At 42.9% G+C, this 23,353-nt stretch overlaps 1 protein-coding gene across 2 annotated transcripts in view; it reads left to right on the top strand.

Annotated features, from left to right (window-relative positions):
• The window catches only part of HEATR5A (HEAT repeat containing 5A), a 177,026-nt gene extending 165,148 nt beyond the window's left edge, over nt 1-11,878 (top strand). For both annotated transcript variants that reach the window (XM_040411174.1, XM_040411172.1), the window contains 5 exons: nt 388-660; nt 7,596-7,820; nt 7,903-8,045; nt 10,381-10,594; nt 11,272-11,878. In XM_040411174.1, the coding sequence (XP_040267108.1) occupies nt 388-660; nt 7,596-7,820; nt 7,903-8,045; nt 10,381-10,594; nt 11,272-11,573 (1,157 nt within the window). In that variant the 3' untranslated portion in view covers nt 11,574-11,878. The remainder of the gene's footprint in view (nt 1-387; nt 661-7,595; nt 7,821-7,902; nt 8,046-10,380; nt 10,595-11,271) is intronic.
• Nucleotides 11,879-23,353: the final 11,475 nt, after the last annotated feature.

The raw sequence follows: 23,353 nt of genomic DNA, 5'->3' as shown, positions 1-23,353 counted from the left end.
TCTACTCCCTCCTGACCTCTGCACAGGTCACAGAACATGCCTAGAAAACTCTCCCATAGGAGTCAATACATTCTATCCAGACTACTGTGTCTATGGTCCATGTTGACTGCCATGAAGCATCTCTCTAAATGCTCTTAACAGCAGCTCAGGCAAGATGGCGCCCCCATAATCATGTTCAGTTGTGTTTTGAAGACCCGTTGTACTATATTTTAACTAGTTTGTTTGTGGAAATTTGTTTTGGAGCATGACATTGAAAAGGCATTATGATTAACTGAAGGTGTCTATAGAATAGAACAAATATTGTATGTTTCACAAGAAGGGTCAGCATAACTTTATTGATGATGTTGATGATTTCAGTGGATTTGATTTGTTTCCATTTTCATTTAGTCGACGATGGAGCTGAGGAGAAGGAAACATTACCAGAGTTTGGGGAAGGACATGATACTGGTGGCTTGGTGGCTGGTCGTTCCCTAGTACTTGCTGCATTGGAGTTATGCCTTTGTATCCTCATCAGACAATTACCCCAGCTCAGTCCTCGCCTCTCAGGAAGTATTACTGGAAGACATGCAACAAAGCAACCTCTATCACATGATTCAAACTTACTAATTTCTGCTTCTCTCAGCATTCTAGCAGAGCTGCCGTGCCTCTGTTCTCCAGAAGGTGAGTAAAAAAAAAATGTCGAACTTGGATGCACTTGCTGACTACTGAAAGGGGTTATTCCATGATTCATGTCAAAAATTAAAATCAGACATCATATATCACATAACAATACCTTCTACATCCAGAGATGTCCATATTCACTGTCCAATTGCTCTGCTAGATTATCTTCAGCCTGGCAGCTCAGGGGATGTGTCCTTTCTGCTGCAGCGTTCTTCCTGCAATTGCCACAGCTTCTAGCAGAACATATTGCCAGTGGCAGTTGAAGATGTAACCTTAGGGCTTGCGACCTGCTCAGTGAGACAGACAAAAAAAATAAGGATAAGAACTAACAGCAGGTGGCGCTATACAGATACATTTTATTGGATAGCTCACTGACTATAGTACATTTTTTATTACTTGCAATTACAAAAGTATTTAGATCCAGGGGCTGGTTTCAAAAACGCAGACTGTACTTTGTGACAAAACCTCCTTAAAGGGGTTATCCAGGAATAAAATAAACAAAAGCCTTTTTACACCTACTCATGGTGTAATAAGCTACCACTTATTGAATGTGTTTCTGCCCCATCCCAACTCCTATTCAACTGGACTGGAGAAGAAGCTGTAATCACACTGCACCGCCGCTACAGTGTAGATGGCATACAGGTTAACATTGAAGAGGACACGGCATGAGCACCACGGCCCCTTCAAACAGCTGATTGGCATTGGTGCCAAGAGTTGTGCCCTCACCAATCTGATATTGATGAACTATCCTGAAAATAAATATCATGAAACCACCTTTAAAAACAGGTTACATTGCATTGCAATGAGTATAAAAATAATTCCCAGATAACACCTTTAACCACCTCCGGACCGCTGTACGCACAGACGCGTCCTGGAGGTGGTTGATTCATTCCTCCTGGACGCGCCGGCGCGTCCTCTCGCGAGACGCGAGATTTCCTGTGAACGCGCGCACACAGGCGCGCGCGCTCACAGGAACGGAAGGTAAGAGAGTTGATCTCCAGCCTGCCAGCGGCGATCGTTCGCTGGCAGGCTGGAGATGTGTTTTTTTTAACCCCTAACAGGTATATTAGACGCTGTTTTGATAACAGCGTCTAATATACCTGCTACCTGGTCCTCTGGTGGTCCCATTTGTTTGGATCGACCACCAGAGGACACAGGTAGCTCAGTAAAGTCCCACCAAGCACCACTACACTACACTACACCCCCCCCCCCCGTCACTTATTAACCCCTTATTAGCCCCTGATCACCCCTAATCACCCCTGATCACCCCATATAGACTCCCTGATCACCCCCCTGTCATTGATTACCCCCCTGTCATTGATCAACCCCCTGTAAAGCTCCATTCAGATGTCCGCATGATTTTTACGGATCCACTGATAGATGGATCGGATCCGCAAAACGCATCCGGACGTCTGAATGAAGCCTTACAGGGGCATGATCAATGACTGTGGTTATCACCCCATATAGACTCCCTGATCACCCCCCTGTCATTGATCACCCCCCTGTCATTGATTACCCCCCTGTAAAGCTCCATTCAGACGTCCGCATGATTTTTACGGATCCACTGATAGATGGATCGGATCCGCAAAACGCATCCGGACGTCTGAATGAAGCCTTACAGGGGCATGATCAATGACTGTGGTGATCACCCCATATAGACTCCCTGATCACCCCCCTGTAAAGCTCCATTCAGATGTCCGCATGATTTTTACGGATCCACTGATAGATGGATCGGATCCGCAAAACGCATCCGGACGTCTGAATGAAGCCTTACAGGGGCATGATCAATGACTGTGGTTATCACCCCATATAGACTCCCTGATCACCCCCCTGTCATTGATCACCCCCCTGTCATTGATTACCCCCCTGTAAAGCTCCATTCAGACGTCCGCATGATTTTTACGGATCCACTGATAGATGGATCGGATCCGCAAAACGCATCCGGACGTCTGAATGAAGCCTTACAGGGGCATGATCAATGACTGTGGTGATCACCCCATATAGACTCCCTGATCACCCCCCTGTCATTGATTACCCCCCTGTCATTGATCACCCCCCTGTAAAGCTCCATTCAGACGTCCGCATGATTTTTACGGATCCACTGATAGATGGATCGGATCCGCAAAACGCATCCGGACGTCTGAATGAAGCCTTACAGGGGCATGATCAATGACTGTGGTTATCACCCCATATAGACTCCCTGATCACCCCCCTGTCATTGATTACCCCCCTGTAAAGCTCCATTCAGACGTCCGCATGATTTTTACGGATCCACTGATAGATGGATCGGATCCGCAAAACGCATCCGGACGTCTGAATGAAGCCTTACAGGGGCATGATCAATGACTGTGGTGATCACCCCATATAGACTCCCTGATCACCCCCCTGTCATTGATCACCCCCCTGTCATTGATCACCCCCCTGTAAAGCTCCATTCAGACGTCCGCATGATTTTTACGGATCCACTGATAGATGGATCGGATCCGCAAAACGCATCCGGACGTCTGAATGAAGCCTTACACGGGCGTGATAAATGACTGTGGTTATCACCCCATATAGACTCCCTGATCACCCCCCTGTCATTGATCACCACCCCTGTCATTGATCACCACCCCTGTCATTGATCACCCCCCCTGTCATTGATCACCCCCCCTGTCATTGATCACCCCCCTGTCATTGATCACCCCCCTGTCATTGATCACCCCCCTGTCATTGATCAACCCCCCTGTCATTGATCACCCCCCTGTCATTGATCACCCCCCTGTAAGGCTCCATTCAGACATTTTTTTGGCCCAAGTTAGCGGAATTATTTTTTTTTTTTCTTACAAAGTCTCATATTCCACTAACTTGTGACAAAAAATTAAATCTCACATGAACTCACCATACCCCTCACGGAATCCAAATGCGTAAAATTTTTTAGACATTTATATTCCAGACTTCTTCTCACGCTTTAGGGCCCCTAGAATGCCAGGGCAGTATAAATACCCCACATGTGACCCCATTTCGGAAAGAAGACACCCCCAGGTATTCCGTGAGGGGCATATTGAGTCCATGAAAGATTGAAATTTTTGTCCCAAGTTAGCGGAACGGGAGACTTTGTGAGAAAAAAATAAAAAATATCAATTTCCGCTAACTTGTGCCAAAAAAAAAAAATTTCTATGAACTCGCCATGCCCCTCATTGAATACCTTGGGGTGTCTTCTTTCCAAAATGGGGTCACATGTGGGGTATTTATACTGCCCTGGCATTCTAGGGGCCCCAAAGCGTGAGAAGAAGTCTGGTATCCAAATGTCTAAAAATGCCCTCCTAAAAGGAATTTGGGCCCCTTTGCGCATCTAGGCTGCAAAAAAGTGTCACACATCTGGTATCGCCGTACTCAGGAGAAGTTGGGGAATGTGTTTTGGGGTGTCTTTTTACATATACCCATGCTGGGTGAGATAAATATCTTGGTCAAATGCCAACTTTGTATAAAAAAATGGGAAAAGTTGTCTTTTGCCAAGATATTTCTCTCACCCAGCATGGGTATATGTAAAAAGACACCCCAAAACACATTCCCCAACTTCTCCCGAGTACGGAGATACCAGATGTGTGACACTTTTTTGCAGCCTAGGTGGGCAAAGGGGCCCATATTCCAAAGAGCACCTTTCGGATTTCACTGGTCATTTACCTACTTACCACACATTAGGGCCCCTGGAAAATGCCAGGGCAGTATAACTACCCCACAAGTGACCCCATTTTGGAAAGAAGACACCCCAAGGTATTCCGTGAGGGGCATGGCGAGTTCCTAGAATTTTTTATTTTTTGTCACAAGTTAGTGGAAAATGATGATTTTTTTTTTTTTTTTTTTTTTCATACAAAGTCTCATATTCCACTAACTTGTGACAAAAAATAAAAACTTCCATGAACTCACTATGCCCATCAGCGAATACCTTGGGGTCTATTCTTTCCAAAATGGGGTCACTTGTGGGGTAGGTATAATGCCCTGGTATTTTAGGGGCCCAAATGTGTGGTAAGGAGTTTGAAATCAAATTCTGTAAAAAATGACGAGTGAAATCCGAAAGGTGCTCTTTGGAATATGGGCCCCTTTGCCCACCTAGGCTGCAAAAAAGTGTCACACATCTGGTATCTCCGTACTCAGGAAAAGGTGGGGAATGTGTTTTGGGGTGTCATTTTACATATACCCATGCTGGGTGAGATAAATATCTTGGTCAAATGCCAACTTTGTATAAAAAAATGGGAAAAGTTGTCTTTTGCCAAGATATTTCTCTCACCCAGCATGGGTATATGTAAAAAGACACCCCAAAACACATTCCCCAACTTCTCCTGAGTACGGAGATACCACATGTGTGGCACTTTTTTGCAGCCTAGGTGGGCAAAGGGGCCCATATTCCAAAGAGCACCTTTTGGATTTCACTGGTCATTTACCTACTTACCACACATTAGGGCCCCTGGAAAATGCCAGGGCAGTATAACTACCCCACAAGTGACCCCATTTTGGAAAGAAGACACCCCAAGGTATTCCGTGAGGGGCATGGCGAGTTCCTAGAATTTTTTATTTTTTGTCACAAGTTAGTGGAAAATGATGATTTTTTTTATATATTTTTTTTTTTCATACAAAGTCTCATATTCCACTAACTTGTGACAAAAAATAAAAACTTCCATGAACTCACTATGCCCATCAGCGAATACCTTGGGGTCTCTTCTTTCCAAAATGGGGTCACTTGTGGGGTAGTTATACTGCCCTGGCATTCTAGGGGCCCAAATGTGTGGTAAGGAGTTTGAAATCAAATTCTGTAAAAAATGACGAGTGAAATCCGAAAGGTGCTCTTTGGAATATGGGCCCCTTTGCCCACCTAGGCTGCAAAAAAGTGTCACACATCTGGTATCTCCGTATTCAGGAGAAGTTGGGGAATGTGTTTTGGGGTGTCTTTTTACATATACCCATGCTGGGTGAGAGAAATATCTTGGCAAAAGACAACTTTTCCCATTTTTTTATACAAAGTTGGCATTTGACCAAGATATTTATCTCACCCAGCATGGGTATATGTAAAATGACACCCCAAAACACATTCCCCAACTTCTACTGAATACGGAGATACCAGATGTGTGACACTTTTTTGCAGCCTAGGTGGGCAAAGGGGCCCACATTCCAAAGAGCACCTTTCGGATTTCACTGGTCAGTTTTTACAGAATTTGATTTCAAACTCCTTACCACACATTTGGGCCCCTAGAATGCCAGGGCAGTATAACTACCCCACAAGTGACCCCATTTTGGAAAGAAGAGACCCCAAGGTATTTCGTGATGGGCATAGTGAGTTCATGGAAGTTTTTATTTTTTGTCACAAGTTAGTGGAATATGAGACTTTGTAAGAAAAAAAAAAAAAAAAAATCATCATTTTCCGCTAACTTGTGACAAAAAAATAAAAAGTTCTATGAACTCACTATGCCCATCAGCGAATACCTTAGGGTGTGTACTTTCCGAAATGGGGTCATTTGTGGGGTGTTTGTACTGTCTGGGCATTGTAGAACCTCAGGAAACATGACAGGTGCTCAGAAAGTCAGAGCTGCTTCAAAAAGCGGAAATTCACATTTTTGTACCATAGTTTGTAAACGCTATAACTTTTACCCAAACCATTTTTTTTTTACCCAAACATTTTTTTTTTATCAAAGACATGTAGAACAATAAATTTAGAGCAAAATTTATATATGGATGTCATTTTTTTTGCAAAATTTTACAACTGAAAGTGAAAAATGTCATTTTTTTGCAAAAAAAATCGTTAAATTTCGATTAATAACAAAAAAAGTAAAAATGTCAGCAGCAATGAAATACCACCAAATGAAAGCTCTATTAGTGAGAAGAAAAGGAGGTAAAATTTATTTGGGTGGTAAGTTGCATGACCGAGCAATAAACGGTGAAAGTAGTGTAGGTCAGAAGTGTAAAAAGTGGCCTGGTCTTTCAGGGTGTTTAAGCACTGGGGGCTGAGGTGGTTAAAATGTAACTTAGGCTTACAGGTATTTAAGATCATATGTGACGGAACAGATTTTTAGATAATTTCCCAGGCTAAATTGTTTATAGGGGGAAGGCAACATAATCGTAGTATGTACCCCTGTAGCAGGTTGGAAAACTGTAGACCGCCATGTATGATGCCTGTAGGCTGCAGATTGTCTTTAAACATTTCTACAGAGTTTTTACAAGCTGAAGGAAAGTCTCAGGGAATTTGTTAATGGAGAGATGAGCACTGCCAGAGGAGTCTAGCAACAGCTTTCTTCCCTCTCCCCATTCACTACACATGCATGTGTATGGGAGGATTGGGAGAGTCGGCTGAACAAGCCTGCTGCCAACAGCTCTTTAATGTGTGTGGCCAGTTTATGTTCAGATTAGATACATATCTAGATAGAATAAAAACGTATAGGGAAACCGGCAGCACAAATCCAGCAAACTAAAATAATGGGTGCCAGTGTATACAACCTTGATCCTGGGTCCAACCATAAAATGAAGAAAATTCATGGCACTCCAAAATGTAAGATTAACTTTATTCACCCGTAGCTTTGCAAAGACATGGGTGAATAAAATCCACTTGTTCATCTTACATTTTGGAGTGCCGTGGATTTTCTTTGTTAAATAGAATAGATAAATAGACAAGATACAGAAAATAGATTAGATAGTAGTAGATGGGTAGATTTGAAGGGATAGATTAGATTAGATAGACAGACAGACAGATAGATAGACAGACAGACAGATAATTAGATAGATAGATAGATAGATAGATAGATAGATAGATAGATAGATAGATAGATAGATAGATAGATAGATAGATAGATAGATAGATAATTAGACAAATGAAAAAGATAAAGATATGGTAGGTTGGTTGTTGGATTCAGATCCTGGTATCAGTCTCCTACATAATCGCTATATATCCTAATCTCCTTCTACAGGCAGCGTGTCAATCCTTCCTACTCTGCTATACCTAGTGGTGGGTGTTTTACAGTACACATCTGAAAAATACCCTGATGGGCGTCTGTCCCTAGCAGTAACCTCTGTTTTGCAAGCTTTAAAAGCTATTGTGTCATCTCCAATGTCGCGAGTAGAGAAAACCAGAGCCTCATGGAACAGTCTTCTACGCAGTTCTGCATCCACCACGCTTCTGTTCTGGGATTCAGGTATGCCTTTTTAAAATTACAAACCAAATTCTCACATCTAAGACTGTGCTTATAATTGTCGTTTGCCTGTCATTTTTTCCAGAAGAAGAAAAGGACAGAATAGCCCTGCTGACTGCTTTAACAATATTCCTTCTGTCCGCTAATCCAGAGGTGATGTGTGAGCCTGGATTGCAGAATGCCTGTTTACAGAGATTTCGTTATTGCACTGACAGCAAGGACCCTAATGTAAGCTGTAGCACGGATACATGGGCATTTCTTTCAGTTTTCACCTTTTTAAATTGCTTAGAATGTGCAGAAGTTCTTTCTGCAGTGGTATGAATCTCAGAAATGCTAATTACTTTAAAGTATAACGGGCAGTCTATTTTTTTTGTATAATGTACTGGCAGAAGGACTCGGCTTCACACGGATATATTTCATTTAATGTTTGTGTGTGTCGTTAAAAGGTATCAACAGTATCCCCCTATAACAGTGACCTCTACAGTACCTCAGTCCCCTTAACAGTGATCTCCGCAGTGCCCGCCCCTTTAACAGTGATCTTCACAGCGGCCTGCCCCCTTAACAGTAACATCCACAGTGAACGCCCCTTTAACAGTGACCTCCACAGCAGCTGCCCTTTCAATAGTGGCCCCTGCCCCTTTAACAGTGACCTCCACAGCGCCCTACCCTTTTAAGGCTAGGGCTACACGACGACATGTCGTGCAACATTTAGTCGCACCAATGTCGTGCAACAATTTTTATAATGATAGGCTATGGTGTCACACTGCGACATGCTGTCACTGCGACACGACAATCTCAAAATATCCATCAAAGATGGATTTTTCTGTGACTGTCGCATTATAGTCGCAGCATGTCGCAGTGCAACACCATAGACTATCATTATAAAAATTGTCGTGCGACATCGCAGTGTAGTTGTGCCCCATGTGTCGTGCAACACATGTCGTGTAGCCGTAGCCTAAAGCTGACCTACAGCAGTGAAGAACAATGGCTGGGTTATTATGGAAACCTGGAGTAAAACTGTGTGTATGTGGAGACTAAGGGCCTACGAGCTTCTATTGGCTGATAAGGGACATGTGACCATGTGTATGGCAGTTGAGATATAAGTGTAAGACTTGCAGGCTTGTATTGGCTAATCCTGGTAATTTTTGGGGAATATCTCTGGAACGGTACGTCCTAGAGAGCTGAGACCCGGTCTAAAACCTTCCCAGACACCTTATGTACCTGTGTGCAATTTGGTAATGATCGGTTCAGTCGTTTGGTCGCACATAAAGAACAGACAGATGTCAGGACAGACAGAAACTCATTTTTATATTCCGTATTTTTCACCCCATAAGATGCATTTTCCCCCCAAAGTGGGGGGGAAATGACCCTGCGTCTTATGGGGCGAATACTAATGAGCGCATTCCATTATGGAAGCGCTCATTAGTACCGGAGGACCATGAACCGATGAAGGATCTGTACTCACTGCTTCCTGGTCCTCCGCTGTCGGCTGTGCAGGGCTGCGCACAGCTTCTGTGGCGACAGCCGGATGAAGAGGACCGCGATGGTGAGGAGCGGTGGCGCCCAGGAGAGGTTAGTGATTGTTTTAATTTTTTCATTTGAAGCAATATGGGGCTGATAAAGAGGCAATGGGGGTTTATAAAGAGGCAATGGGGGCTAATAAAGAGGCAATGGGGGTTTATAAAGAGGCAGTGGGGGCTGATATGAGACTAAGGCTAGTCAAAAGAGGCATGGGGGGGTGATTTGAGACTGGGGGCTGATCTGAAGTCTGAATAGGGTCTTATTTATATTGGGGCTCATATCTGAGGTCTGATTGGGGGGTCGTTCACTTTTGGGTGTGAGCTGAGGTCTGATTGTGGGTCTGATCTGAGGTCTTATTGGGGCCTTATTAACATTGGGGTCTGATTAACATTGGGGGACTGATTGCTGGTCTGACCTGAGGTGTAATGAAAAATATGTTTTTCTTATCGTCCCCCTCTAAAACCGGTCTTATGGGCCGGTGCGTCATATAGGGCGAAAAATACGGTATAAGAGATAACCATTTTTGTAATATACTTTAATTAATGAAATCATAAATTTCTACTAGAAATATAGCTCTAAAGTGGCCCATTTTGAGCCTTAGCAAAACCCATTCGTCTTCTGTTTACATAACAGTGGAGACCTGCTCAGCATTGACTGTGTTATGTAAACAGAAGACAGATGGGTTTTGCTAAGGCTCAAAATGGGCCACTTTAGAGCTATTTTTCTAGTAGAAATGTGTGATTTCAGTAATTAAAGTATATTACAAAAATGGTCGGCATCACTGCCCCTATACATTACAAAAATAAAAATCGAACGGCAGTTAAAGTCTGTTTCAAGGGTGACAAAATAAATTATTTTGTGCAAGAGAATGTGATCAACTGCAGCTTTTCAAAAAAGAGGAAATCCGGAGTCCGATAAAAGTATAATAAAATGTACTAATGCAATAGTAGATAGTTTTAATAGTGCCGCAGTCAAAAAGTAGAAGTGTAATGTCAAGTTTCATTTCTAATCTTAATTTCAAATAAAAATTCTTTTTTTTTAGGAGCAGTTAAAATGCTACCGTCTGATCTTGTCGATTTTCCAGCATCCTGCTCATAATGTTGTTGCCCCATATATTTGTGACTTGGCACCTCGTGTCGTACATCATTTAAGTCTTGCTGATAGCAGAAAACCTCAAAGCCAGGCTGAGCTTTTAGTCCTGCAGGAAGGTGTGCGACTGCTGCAGGCTCTTATCACTGCCAGTCTGGAAGAGAACCGTAAGTGTCAGATTTGTTTTATAGATACAGCTTTTATTAATCATTGATATTTTATATCATTAGGATAAGTCCTGCTTTACCATGCTCCATCTTAATTTGTACCACAGTTTACCTTCTAAAACTGCAAGTAAATCTGCATGCCTTAGTGCAGGGATCAGCAACCTTCAGCACTCCAGCTGCTGTGAAACTACAACTCTCAGCACGTACACTTACTTGGCTGTTCTTCTAACTCCCATTGAAGTGAAGGATTCTGAGAGTTGTAGTTTCAGAACAGCTGGAGTGCCAAAGGTTGTTGATCTCTGCCTTAGTATGTTGATTGAAATGCAGATCTTGCAGAGTGTTAACTATTAACTATTATTTAGTTAATAATATTAGACTTTAAACCCTTAGTGACCACCCATATGCCTTTTTACGGTAATCACTAAGGGGTCGTAGGCTAAATCGCTGCCTATTTACACTGTTATACAAACTGCACACTGACTACTTTACATTGTATCAAAGTTTCATATCTTCAGTGTTGTCACATGAAAAGATATAAAATATTTACAAAAATGGGAGGGGTGTACTCAATTTTGTGAGATATATATATATATATATATATATATATATATATTAGCAAGGTGTTTTTAGTTTCTGGTTTTGATGTTAATAAGTCATGTTATCTTTGTGTTCTGCAGGTCCCCTCATTGTGTCTATGGTATTCCATCTACTCATCTCTTTTCTTTTGGATGAAAATACACTCTGTTCTGCATCCCCATGCTCCAGAGCTCTTCATGACTTTGGCCTTCAAAATCTTACGAAGTTTGGCACTAGCCATCCGGATCAGTTTCGTCATCTAATGAATTCTTCCACAGCACTACGCTCTCGCCTAGAGGCTGCTCTTCGAGGCAATCAAGAAAGCCTCAAACCTAAACCTCGTGTTATCAGGGGAGGGGGACAAGGTTCCCCAAGCATCCAGCTAAAGACAAACTTTTTGTGAAATCTCCTCCACTCCTTGCAGCCTTAATGCTTTCTCACAGCTTTTACAATTAATATCAGAAGTGCCTGTGACACAGAGAAGACATGCAGGTCTTTCAGTTAATGAAAGGAGTGAAAGTTTTTCAGTATGTGACAAGTTAATACATCTTAATAATCCGATGCCTTAACAAACTGGTTGTTAATTGTATTAATGTAACACTTTCACTGACCCAGTGGTTTCACCTGATGCATTAAATAGCAGTTTCTCAAGACCATTTCAATACTAAATTACTCGAATTGTAAAAGTGCAAATGTAATAAAGGGCAATTGTCAGAGAGCAGTACAGCACATCCTGTCACACACTGGTATAAAGAAGTTAAAGGCGGAATAGGCTAAAATGTTGGTGTGGAACCATTCTCCCTAGAATGAAGTTGCGTTTCTCTGCTTTGCACTTGGTAGCACTTTTATAAATGGGATACATATGTAATAAGATGGATTTCGTGAACATAGCACATGCACTGCAGAAAAAAATATCAGCAATCCAGGCAATGACATATTGAAGAATACTATCAAAAATTTTTGCACTGCCGTACCGAATACTGTGTCCTGCTTTTAGTTGCAGAACTACTACTTCTACATTGTGTTTTTTTCCCTGTACTGCAATTCATTGCTAAGTTAACCAAAGCAAACCTTTTGTAGTGTGATTGCATTAGGGATATTATGAGGTTAATGACTGACTACACCGTGTAGCATCTTACGTCATTTTAGTTTATTGATAGTTGTAGTTTTCTGATATGTCAGGCTCCGCCACATTTATGATTGTGTAATGCACATCAAGGGTTACAGTAAGGCTATGGAGAACACCAGTCTCAGCTTTTACTCTCTACAAAGCATTGTGCCCCCTTTTGTTTTTGGAGTTTGTGGGACTTATGAGCTCAATAACCTTTGCTTATCAGATATGTCAGTAAATAGAATATCTGTAGCTGTGTAATATATCTTCTTTACATTTTTTGCCATTTTATTTACTGTTCAGTTTTTTTACCTTGTTTTGCAATAAAGCAGGGTTTTCTTTTTGTGCTTTGTGATCACACATAGCCTAAAATGACAATCCACATCAGTGTTTTCTTGGATAGTCACCAAAGAGAGTAACTGTTGTTGATGGATCTGATTTTGGATGACAACATTGTACTCTTCAAGACTGTGAGCCTGATTGGCTTGTTTACAGCCTATCTCTCATGCAGACTTGTTTTTCTTCAGGTTATGCTCACACACAGTACAGCTTTAGTACAGTTCATTAAAGCAGCTTTTTAACAGGAAAAAAACAGGAGGGGATTCTAAAATCAAAAAGAAAAGTTCTAAACTTACTCTCTGGATCCTGTACCAATGTGGACATATATAAACTGTACCCAAACTGCATTATGTGCCAGGGTTCAGACTCTGGGGCACTCTCCTATGTGAAGTACTGCAGTCACCTAACCCACCTGGTAAAGCAGCTGCCGGCTATTGATTCCAAAGGGAGACATGGCAGTATATTTCTGTCTCCTTTTACCTCAATGGAAGTTATGAAAACAGCTAAATATGGCTGTTCAGCTGTTTCCACATACATGAATGCACCAAAAATCATTGTTCCTATGCAGCAGATCGTACTGTCTAAACAATGATCTGCCGTGTAGGTAGTCATTTTCTATGGGAACAAGTGATCGCTTGTCCTCATAGAGCAGAGGTTATTGCTGCATGTAATGGCGGGTTTACATGTCCCAATAGGCAGATTATGGGGAACGAATGTTCATGCAAACGCTCGTTCCCGACAGTAGTCAATCACCCAATGAACAAGCAAAACGTTCGTTCGTTTCTGGGCAACAGATCGTGCGGTCTAAACGGAGATCTGTTGCCCAAAAACAATGCAGCTGTATAAGGACGATCGATCGCAGTTGCCGTCACTCGTTCTAATACTGTGGAGGTGATCGCAGCCCTCATCCCCGCTGATGATCAGGCAGTTATCTGAAATGTCTGCTTCATTCCTGATAATCTGCCAGATCATCAGTCCATGTAAAAGGACCTTTAGTATTCATAATCAAGAGATGCATATGCCCTGCTTTTTACTGTTTAAAGTAGCAACATATTTTCTACAACAGAATAAAAGTAAAACCAGAAAAATATAATGAAGATATTTTCCAAAGATGTACATTTGCTGACTATGTAGCCAATGTTAATGTAGGATGGAGCGTTTTTTTTTTCCCCCATAAAATGAAGATAACTGTTAAATTGTCTAATATTGTGAAATCCGTTCTGCATGCAAAGCATACGATTGTAACACACAAAAAATAACCTCTTCAATTCTACTGTGAATTTACATTAGTATGCAAAATAACTGTGATCTCCATTTATTTTCTTAGTTTTAATCCTATGCTTTAATTGAACATTTTTACGAATATTTTTTCATGTTCAAAATTGGCAACACTAGATGAAATGTCTGTCTCTGTGTGTTTTGTGTACCTGTCCTAATGTTCATACAATTGCATGTGGTGTGAATATAATGCCGTGTTATTAACTGTGAACAATGTGTCTGAGCACTGACAAAACCAGATGTGATTGGTCTGCCAGCTGCTGCTATGAGTTTGTGTACTGTATTTTTCTTACTTTTTAAGTTTGTATTTTTAATCCTTTCTTAAACACTACACCCGAATAATGGTTAAACTGACCCCTGATGCAGTTCTAAGAAGATTCCACTTTTTAATAAAGTTGCATTAACATACACACTTTTGAGTGTTTCATTCTACAGGTCTGTCTTCTGGTCAATCCAGGGGACATCAATATGCCTACAATGCATTTTTTTTAATATTGCTTGTTCTCTACAGGTACTACACTGTCTAATGCATACATATAGGGTGAGAAAAAAGTCCCTTTTATTATTATTATTATTATTATTATTAATTATTAAAGCCCCATTCATTCCATAGCGCTGTACATATGAAAAGGGGTATACATACATAATACAGACAATTGCACTAAGCATGAACAAGACGAGTTACAGACTGCTACAGAAGGAGAGAGGGCCCTGCCCGTGAGGGCTTACAATCTACATGGTATGGGAGAACGACACAGAAGGGTGAAGCTGGTCATGGCGGTATAGAGGCAGCAGGGTCACTGGTTGTAGGCTTGTCTGAAGAGGTGGGTTTTTAGGTTTCTTTTGAAGGATCCCACTGTAGGTAAGAGTCTGATATGTTGGGGTAGCGAGTTCCATAGAATGGGGGATGCACGGGAGAAATCTTGGAATCGATTGTGGGAAGAGGTGATAAGAGGAGAGAAGGAGGTCTTGTAAGGATTGGAGATTGCATGTGGGGATGTATCGGGAAAGTAGCTCAGAGATGTAGGGAGGGGACAGGTTGTGGACAGCCTTGTATGTATTTGTTAGTATTTTGAACTGAATTCGTTGGACAATGGGGAGCAAGTGAAGGGATTGGCAGAGGAGTAATAGGGTGAGAGGTGGATCAGTCGTGCAGCAGAGTTGAGGATAGATTGGAGTGGGGCGAGAGTGCTAGATGGAAGGCCACAAAGGAGAATGTTGCATTAGTCTAGGCGGGAGATGATGAGGGCATGTACAATTAGTGTTGCAGACTCAATGTTGAGGAAAGAGTGGATGCGGGAGATGTTTTTAAGTTGGAGGCGGCAGGTGGTGGAAAGGGCTTGGATGTGTGGTCGGAAGGAGAGGGCAGAATCCAAGTCAGCAGGCTTGGTTTACCGGGCAGAGTGTGAAGCCATTGATTGTGATAGATAGGTCTGTTGGGGGGGGTTGAGCAGGATAGGCAAAAAATGATGAATACTGTTTTATCCATGTTAAGTTTTAGAAAGCGAGAGGAGAAGAAGGAGGATATGGAAGATAGGTATTGTGGGATTCTGGATAGTGATGTTTGGGCCAGAGAGGTAGATTTGTGTGTCATCAGCATAAAAGTGATACTGAAAGCCATGGGACTCTATGAGCTGTCCCAGGCCAAAAGTGTAGATAGAGAAGAGCAGGGGTCCTAAGACAGAGCCTTGCGGGACACCTACAGAGAGGGAATGAGACGAGGAGGTGGTGTGAGATTGGGAGACGCTAAATGTCAGTTCTGTGAGGTATGATGTGATCCAGGAGAGGGCCAGGTCGGTGATGCCAAGAGATGAGTTTGTAACGGAAGGGAGTGGTTGACAGTGTCAAAGGCAGAGGACAGGTCAAGGAGAAGGGGGACAGAGTAATGTTTTCTGGTTTTGGCTGTCAGTAGGTCATTGGTGACTTTGGTAAGGGCAGTCTCAGTTGAGTGGTGGGGTCGGAAGCCAGATTGTAGGCGGTCAAAGAGGGAGCAGTAGGAGACGTGAGAGGACAGTTCAGAATGGACATGTTGCTCAAGTAGCTTTGAGGCAAATGGAAGAAATTATATGGGGCGATAACTGGACAAAGCAGATGGGTCAAGTGAAGGCTTTTTGAGGATGGGTGTAATGGTAGCATGTTTAAAAGCAGAGGGGAAGACACCAGAGGTTAGTGATAGGTTGAAGAGATGAGTTAGGGCTCGGATAAACACTGTCGTGAGGTATGGGATTGGGTCAAGTGCACAGGTGGTGAGATGTGATCTGGAGAGTAGAGTGGAGAGTTTTTCTCCTGTAATGGTGGAGAAGAGGACTGAGCAGTTTTGTAGAGGGTCTGTGGGGATGGTGCACTGAAGCTTTCACTAATGTTCACGATCTTTTGCTTGAAGTATGTGGCAAAGTCCTCAGCTAAAATGAGAGGAGAGGGTGGGGGCGCTGGGGGACAGAGAAGGGAGTTAAGTGTTAAAAAGTTGTTTAGGGCTGTGGTACAGGGAAGAGATAAGAGAGGAGATGTAGGCCTGTTTTGCATTAGCGAGTGAGGATTTGAAAATGAGGAGGGATTGCTTGTATGCGGTGAAGTGATCCTTAGAATCGGATTTCTTCCATCGCCGTTCTGCAGCTTTGGAAGCTTTTCTGAGGTTTTTTTGTCAGGTTAGCATGCCAGGGTTGTCTGTTGATTTTTCGGGTTTTATTGTGTGTGAGGGGTCAACAATGTCCAGAGCTGTACTTATTGTGGTGTTATACAGGGTGGTGGCAGTATCTGGGTCTTGGAGGGAACAAATGACAGAGTGGGAGAAGAGAATCAGAAAGCAAGTGAAAGTCGAGATGTTTAAGGTTCCTGCGGGGGGGTGTTAGTGTGTGGACCAGGGCAGCAGCAGAAGAGATGAGTGAAGAGAAGGTGAGTAGGTTGTGGTCGATAGAGGGAGAGGTGAATTAGAAAGGTTAGATAGGGAGCAGAGGCGGGTAAAGATAAGATCCAGAGTGTGACCATCTCTGTGGGTGGGAGCGGAAGACCACTGTGAGAGGCCGAAGGAGGAAGAGAGTGATAGGAGTTTAGAGACAGCTGAGTGGTAGGTGTCAATAGGGATGTTGAAGTCACCCATGATGATAGTGGGGATGTCGGCATAAAAGAAAGTGTAGGAGCCAGGTGTTAAAGTGGTCAAGAAAGATGGTGGCTGGTCCTAGGGGCGGTAAATGACAGCTACTTGGAGGGAGAGTAGATGCGAACAGAGTGTACTTTAAATGAAATGAGCGTAATAGAGGGTGGCAGTGGAGTTGGGCTGTAAGAAGCAGGTGTCTGATAGGAGAAGACCAACTCCTCCACCATGTTTGCAGCCTGGGTGGGGGGTGTGAGTGAAATGAAAACCGCTATAAGAGAGTGTAGCAGGGGAGGAGGTGTGAGAGGGTGTCATCCATGTTTCTGTGAGACACAGAAAGGAAAGTTTTTGAGAGATGAAGAGGTCATAAATGTAGGACAGTTTGTTAAATACAGAGCATGCATTCCATAATGCTCCTGCAAGAGGAACCAAAGGAGCAGGGGTCAGAGAAATGGTTATAAGGTTTAAGGGGTTGCAGAAATTTGTAGGAGGTAGAGGTGATAGTGGAGATTTGCTGAGGAGGGCCTCAATTTGGAGAGATATCACCAGCAATAAGGAGAAGCAGAGAAAGTGTTAGTAGGTGAGAATAAGAGAGGGAAGGAGGTATGTGTGTATGTTTGGGAAGGAAGTGTTTCATATTGCCAAACAGGTTTGTGCAAGCGGTCAGGTGATGAGGTAAGATGGAGAGAGTGATGAATAGTTCCTTGCTGGGTGAATGGATGTGGGGGTATTTCAGGAGGTTTTGGAAAAGTGGGAAGAGTAAGATGAAAGATAGAAACATTGTTTGCATTAACTATGTCTGTAATTACATTTGGTCCCCTTCTGGTTCAATTCTGGTATAATTCAGTATGTGCACTTAAATATTTGCACTTGAAAGATGTTGCATGTTGAAAAGATGTTTGGATTTGGGTGTCCTTGTGGATGGTAGATTAAATTATAGTATACAATGTCAATCAACTGCTTCTAAGGCCACCAGGATATTGTCATGCATTAAACGAGGCATGGACTCGCGGGGCAGGGATGTAATACTACCACTTTACAAAGCGCTGGTGCGGCCTCATCTGGAATACGCAGTCCAGTTCTGGGCACCAGTACGTAGAAAGGATGCACTGCAGCTGGAAAAAAGTACAGAGGAGAGCGACTAAAATGATAAGGGGCATGGAGGGTGTTAGTTATGAAGAAAGATTAAAATAATTAAATTTATTTAGTCTTGAGAAGAGACGTCTAACCTGTACAAGTATATAAATGGGCCATACAAAAAATACAGCGAAAAGCTGTTCCATGTAAAATGTGCTCAAAAAACAAGGGGGCACTGCCTCCAATTGAAGAAGAAAAAGATCAGTCTCCAAAAGCGTCAAAGCTTCTTTACTGTAAGAACTGTGAAGCTGTGGAATAGGCTTCCTCAGGACGTGGTCACAGCAGAAACAGTGGACAGTTTCAAAAAGGGTTTAGACAAATTCTTAAAAGTAAAAAACATAAATGTTAATGAAGATGTGTAGAAATTGGAGTCTCACTTCCTTCTGGGATTCGTGTCCCCACCTATCCCTTGGTTGAACTTGATGGACGTTTGACTTTTTTCAACCGTATTAACTATGTAACTATGTAGAAAATTGACTTTCCATTTCTGAAAGTATTAATGGAGTGGGCTGCATAATTTGGTGGATGAAACATTTTTGGCCACCATTTTGAAATCTGCCATATTGAATTCAGCTTAGGTTTTTCAGTGGTAAGGGGGTCATGTCATATATCATTCTTGGGTAGAATTTACTTAGAAAGCACTAGAAGAGTCAGTTTTGAACTATCTTTACCTGTTTAGGAGTTAAAGGCGTAGACATAAATACTAATGACCTATCCTCTTGATAGGTCATCAGTATCTGATTGGTGAGGGTCCGACACACCGGACCCCCACCGATCAGCTGTTCGAGAAGGTAGCGGCACTCGCAGTAGTGCTGCGGCCTTCTCTCAGCTTTTCCTATGCCAATGACAACATATTCATTGGTCACGTGGCCTAGGCGCAGCTCACCCCCATAGAAGTGAATGGGGCTGAGCGCGATACTAAGCACAGCCGCTATACAATGTATGGCGCTGTGATTGGTAAGCATGGAGAAGGCAGCGTCGCTCACAGAAGCTCTAGTGCCATCTCAAACAGCTGTCCAGGCTATATCCATAGCCCGGACAATCCCTTTAACTTAATGGGTTTATCCAAGAATGCCACCCCCCCCCCCCCCCCATATGCCTGGGCCCCTCACCTAGATAGTACTTACCTTGCTCCCTGGCACCCGTGCCGCTTCTGATGCCGGTGACGGGGGGCAGCCAATAGCAGGCTGCGACAGGAACAAGCCTCCCTAACATCGTGGGTGGTGATAGGGAGGCTTGTTCCTGTCGCAGCCTGCTATTGGCTGCCTTCTCCCCGATGTCGGATGTTTTCATTTGTTCGACGGGGAGATGCAGCTGCAGCCATGCTGGTATCAGAAGCGACACGGGTGCTGGGGAGCGATGTAAGTACAAATAATTTTGGGCGTGTATGAATTTTTGATCACTTTTTATTCTTTTTTTGGGGGAAGGTGAATAAATAAATATTTTCTTATTACGGGCATTTTTGGACACAATGATGGCTATTATTGTTTTTTTTAAATTTTGGTGAAAGTCAAATCTCTGAAAAATTGGCGTGATAACTAAAATCAACCTTTATTAATAATCCTTGGATGGGTAATTGTACAAAAGTACTGGTGAAACAAAAAAAAAGGGAATTAATGATAAAATCAATGTCCTAAAAGGTATAAAAAGATACAAATATGGGTGGACAGGACCAATTGCCTGGGGTTGGTGAACTTTCCCTATTTCACCCTCAATATCCCTATGGGTGCAAAATTACCTCCTGACATAATTAAATCTTCATCCTATGTAGGGTATTTGTAGGGTGGCTTTCAGGTATAGGAACGAGGACAGGGACCCCCTACCTTTTGGGGGTGTCCCTGGGCTGAGGGATATTGAGGGTGAAATAGGGAAAGTTCACCAACCCGAGGCAATTGGTCCTGTCCACCCATTTTTTGTATCTTTTTATACCATTATAGGACATTGATTTTATCATTAAAGGGGTTTTCCCATCTTGCTAATTCGTCCTCACCTGCAGCCAGCTCTGCTGTTCACTTCCTGGCTTCTAAGGCTGGGTGGGCTTAGGCAGTTTAAGTGAAGCCCAGCCACGCCTCTTTCTGACATCACACTCCTTGCGTGCTCGTTAATGTGTCTCCTATGGCCACCTCTTCTCTCCCGAATCCCTGGGCCGCGCTTGCGCAGAATAATTTTTTTTTTCACCCAGTCGGCCGCTCATTGCAGCCCTAAGAGCTCACGCTGCCGCGCATGCAGAAAGCTTATTTCTTTAGTCCCGCATCTCATACAGAGCCGCGCTGCATACAGGGCATGCACGGCTGTGTATGAGAGCAGCACTGAAGAAATAAGCCTTGCGCATGCGCGGCAGCGTGGGCATTCAGGACTGCAATGAACGTCCGGAGGGGTGAAAAAGTGCGGCCCATAAATTCGGGAGGCGAGCGGTGGCCATATCTATTGGATACCATATGACAACAATGAGGTAGGAGGGACATCTTTTTTATCAAGAAGGGTGGGAATTTGCCAATACAATATATTTACAAAAATGATCACTGACACATCATTAACAGAACAGTGATCATTGTGATGGGAATACCCCTTTAATTCCTTTTTTTTTTGTTTCACCAGTACTTTTGTACAATTACCCATCCAAGGATTATTATTAAAGGTTTATTTTAGTTATCACGCCAATTTCTCAGAGATATGCCCTTATACTAGCATGATTTGTGTGTATTATCTTATAGCACCTTACCGGTTTTCTGTTTTATATAAGTCACCCTAGGTGACCATAACATGCAATCATTGGATTTGTCTTCTGAGATGAATTTATATTCATTACAGAGGACATATTTCAGTATATTCCAGTGCAGTGCTCCCACCTTCAGGCCTGCATTCGGATATACTACTAATAGTCATCGAAGTCTCAAGCAAACTTCGGCCTATTAATACAGTGTAACAGCTTCCCCGATTTCACAGAGGGGAGGCTGTTACATAGAAGAAAGCTCGCCTCAGAAGTGTACCAAAGAGTGATTGGCTTCAATGGTCACATGTAGTTGACACGACATCACTGCGGCTACTGGATACACAGATCCCTGCCGGGAGAGCCGAAACAGAGAAGCAGGATCTGTTGAGTAAGTATCAATCTATTCTTTACTGCAGGTAGATAGCATGTGCTGTTTGGTTTCCTTCTGAAACATTCTGAAGGATTTTAAAACTCATGTTATAACTAGTGTCCAGATGTGAAAGTTGCAGTTAATCATGGCAGTTTAACATATCATAGAGGTCAATCAAAAACTGGTAGTTGGACTGACCCATCAGAGTACCAGAAGTCAGAAGATCCTCTGGTAGGGCCAGGCTCTGATACTATAGTGGGCCCCAAATGTCCAGAAGAAAAATGCCCTTTTTTTTTTGCCCTTTTTCAAAATTACAGTACATGCAGGGATCTCAAGTCTCCCGGAGGTTCAGGGAGTCTCCCGCTATAGCGGCTCCCTGACACCCGCATGTGAAGCAATATATCCCGGAAAGGTTTACTGATAGCAGAGCAGAGAGATAAGAGAAGTGACAGAACAGAGTTTAGATTACAGGTTGAATTAACCCTTTAGGGTCAAATTGGCTTCTCAAGGAGATATATATATGTTAAAGGCATCCCTTCTTCTGTCTCATTCAGTAGCTATAGAACTATTGAGAGAGATGTATTTTTTTTTTAATACATTTACACATTTAACCCTCAATTTTAATTATATTATTTACCCCAGTGTTAAATTCACCCCCCCTGGATGCTTGTTTTTTTCCTACAGTGGGGTAGATAATTACACACAGGGTTTTAAAGAATAAACTTCCTGACTCAGACCAAGAGCCGACTCAGCGAGTCAGCAAGTGAATCGAAGCATCCGCGCATGCGAATTGCGCAACCTTAGCTTCGGTTCACTTGCTTCTTGTCAGCTCAGCGAATGAACCGAAGATTTGATTCATGATTCGGTTCATTTGAATGAACTGATTCAAATGAACCGATTCATGTGAAAGATCCGAACTTCCCATCTCTAGTTTACTCGCAGTAAACCTTTCCGGCAACCTGTAGCAGTGTCCCCTTCTCGGCGCGTGCGCACAGTGCAAGCAGAAGCCGATGCCAGCAGTCCGCAATGGCGCTTCAGGCTGAGCCTGTGCGCACGTGCGGGATTCTCAAAGTGGGAGGAGGGAGAGGCGGCACTGAGGAGTAGAAGGCGGTGCTGGGCACGAACGGCGATGCATGCGGCCGGGCACCATGCATCCACAGACCTCCCCTGATTGGGCACCTTAATTCAATGATTGACAGGTTAGTAAAACCTGTTTTTCCGCAGAATAAAGCCACAAATAGCTTTTATAAGGCCACCTTAGAAATCAAAATGCTACCCTGGACATGAGCATATGTTTAGCTCACAGGGCTTATAGGTGGTGACAGAATCCCTTTAATCATATACATAAATATGATAATTTGGGGCAGGGTAATGAGCCCCGTCCTCCACACCATAGAGCAAAGTGTGCAGATACTGCATATGTTTGGAAAATGTAATAAAAAGTTTGTAAAAGAAAACCTCCCTGAAATGAGTTTTTGCAGGTTGGGATGTCTGTACATGCTCAGTTTCATCCTTCAACTGCCACCATCTGCAGCAGAAAGGACACTCCACCTGAGAAAGCACACGCCTCCCTGAGCTGCCAGCTTGAAATAAACCTAGCAGAGCAATTGCAGCAATAAATAGGCAGGTCTCTGGATCCATGTGAGGTACACGGCTGGTTCTAAGTTTGTTAGAAAAAGACTGTCATGTGCTATAAGATACCAGATTTTCACTTTTTTACATCCCTCATTAGATAACCCCTTTAATTCTAAGTGGGATGGTGTGAGTGCCCTTTTTTGAAATAAGGTACTGTACTTGGCCGCAGCCAAGGATATAAAGCCTGTCAGACATCCTACCCTCACCCTCATATAGTAGAATCTAGCAAAAATCAACCTTCGGACAGGCACAAAAAAATTACTGGCTTCTCTAGCTAGGTGTGGATATGCAGACGTCAAGAGAATAATTCCTGTTCTTCAGAATTTTATACTGATTCTCTCATGCAGGTTTTACGTAAAGAATGCTTACAGGATCCAAATCACCCCTCCACATGGAGAAAATGTCAATAAAAGGATGCCATAGAATAAGCAATATACAATGAATTAGACAAAATCCTCCTCAAACCTCTATGCTTATGGAGGGGAGACGGTCAAACTTGATAATTTTAT

Source organism: Bufo bufo, chromosome 11 (genome assembly GCF_905171765.1).
Source record: "Bufo bufo chromosome 11, aBufBuf1.1, whole genome shotgun sequence".
NCBI lineage: Eukaryota > Metazoa > Chordata > Amphibia > Anura > Bufonidae > Bufo > Bufo bufo.
This window is presented reverse-complemented; position numbering and strand designations above follow the sequence as displayed.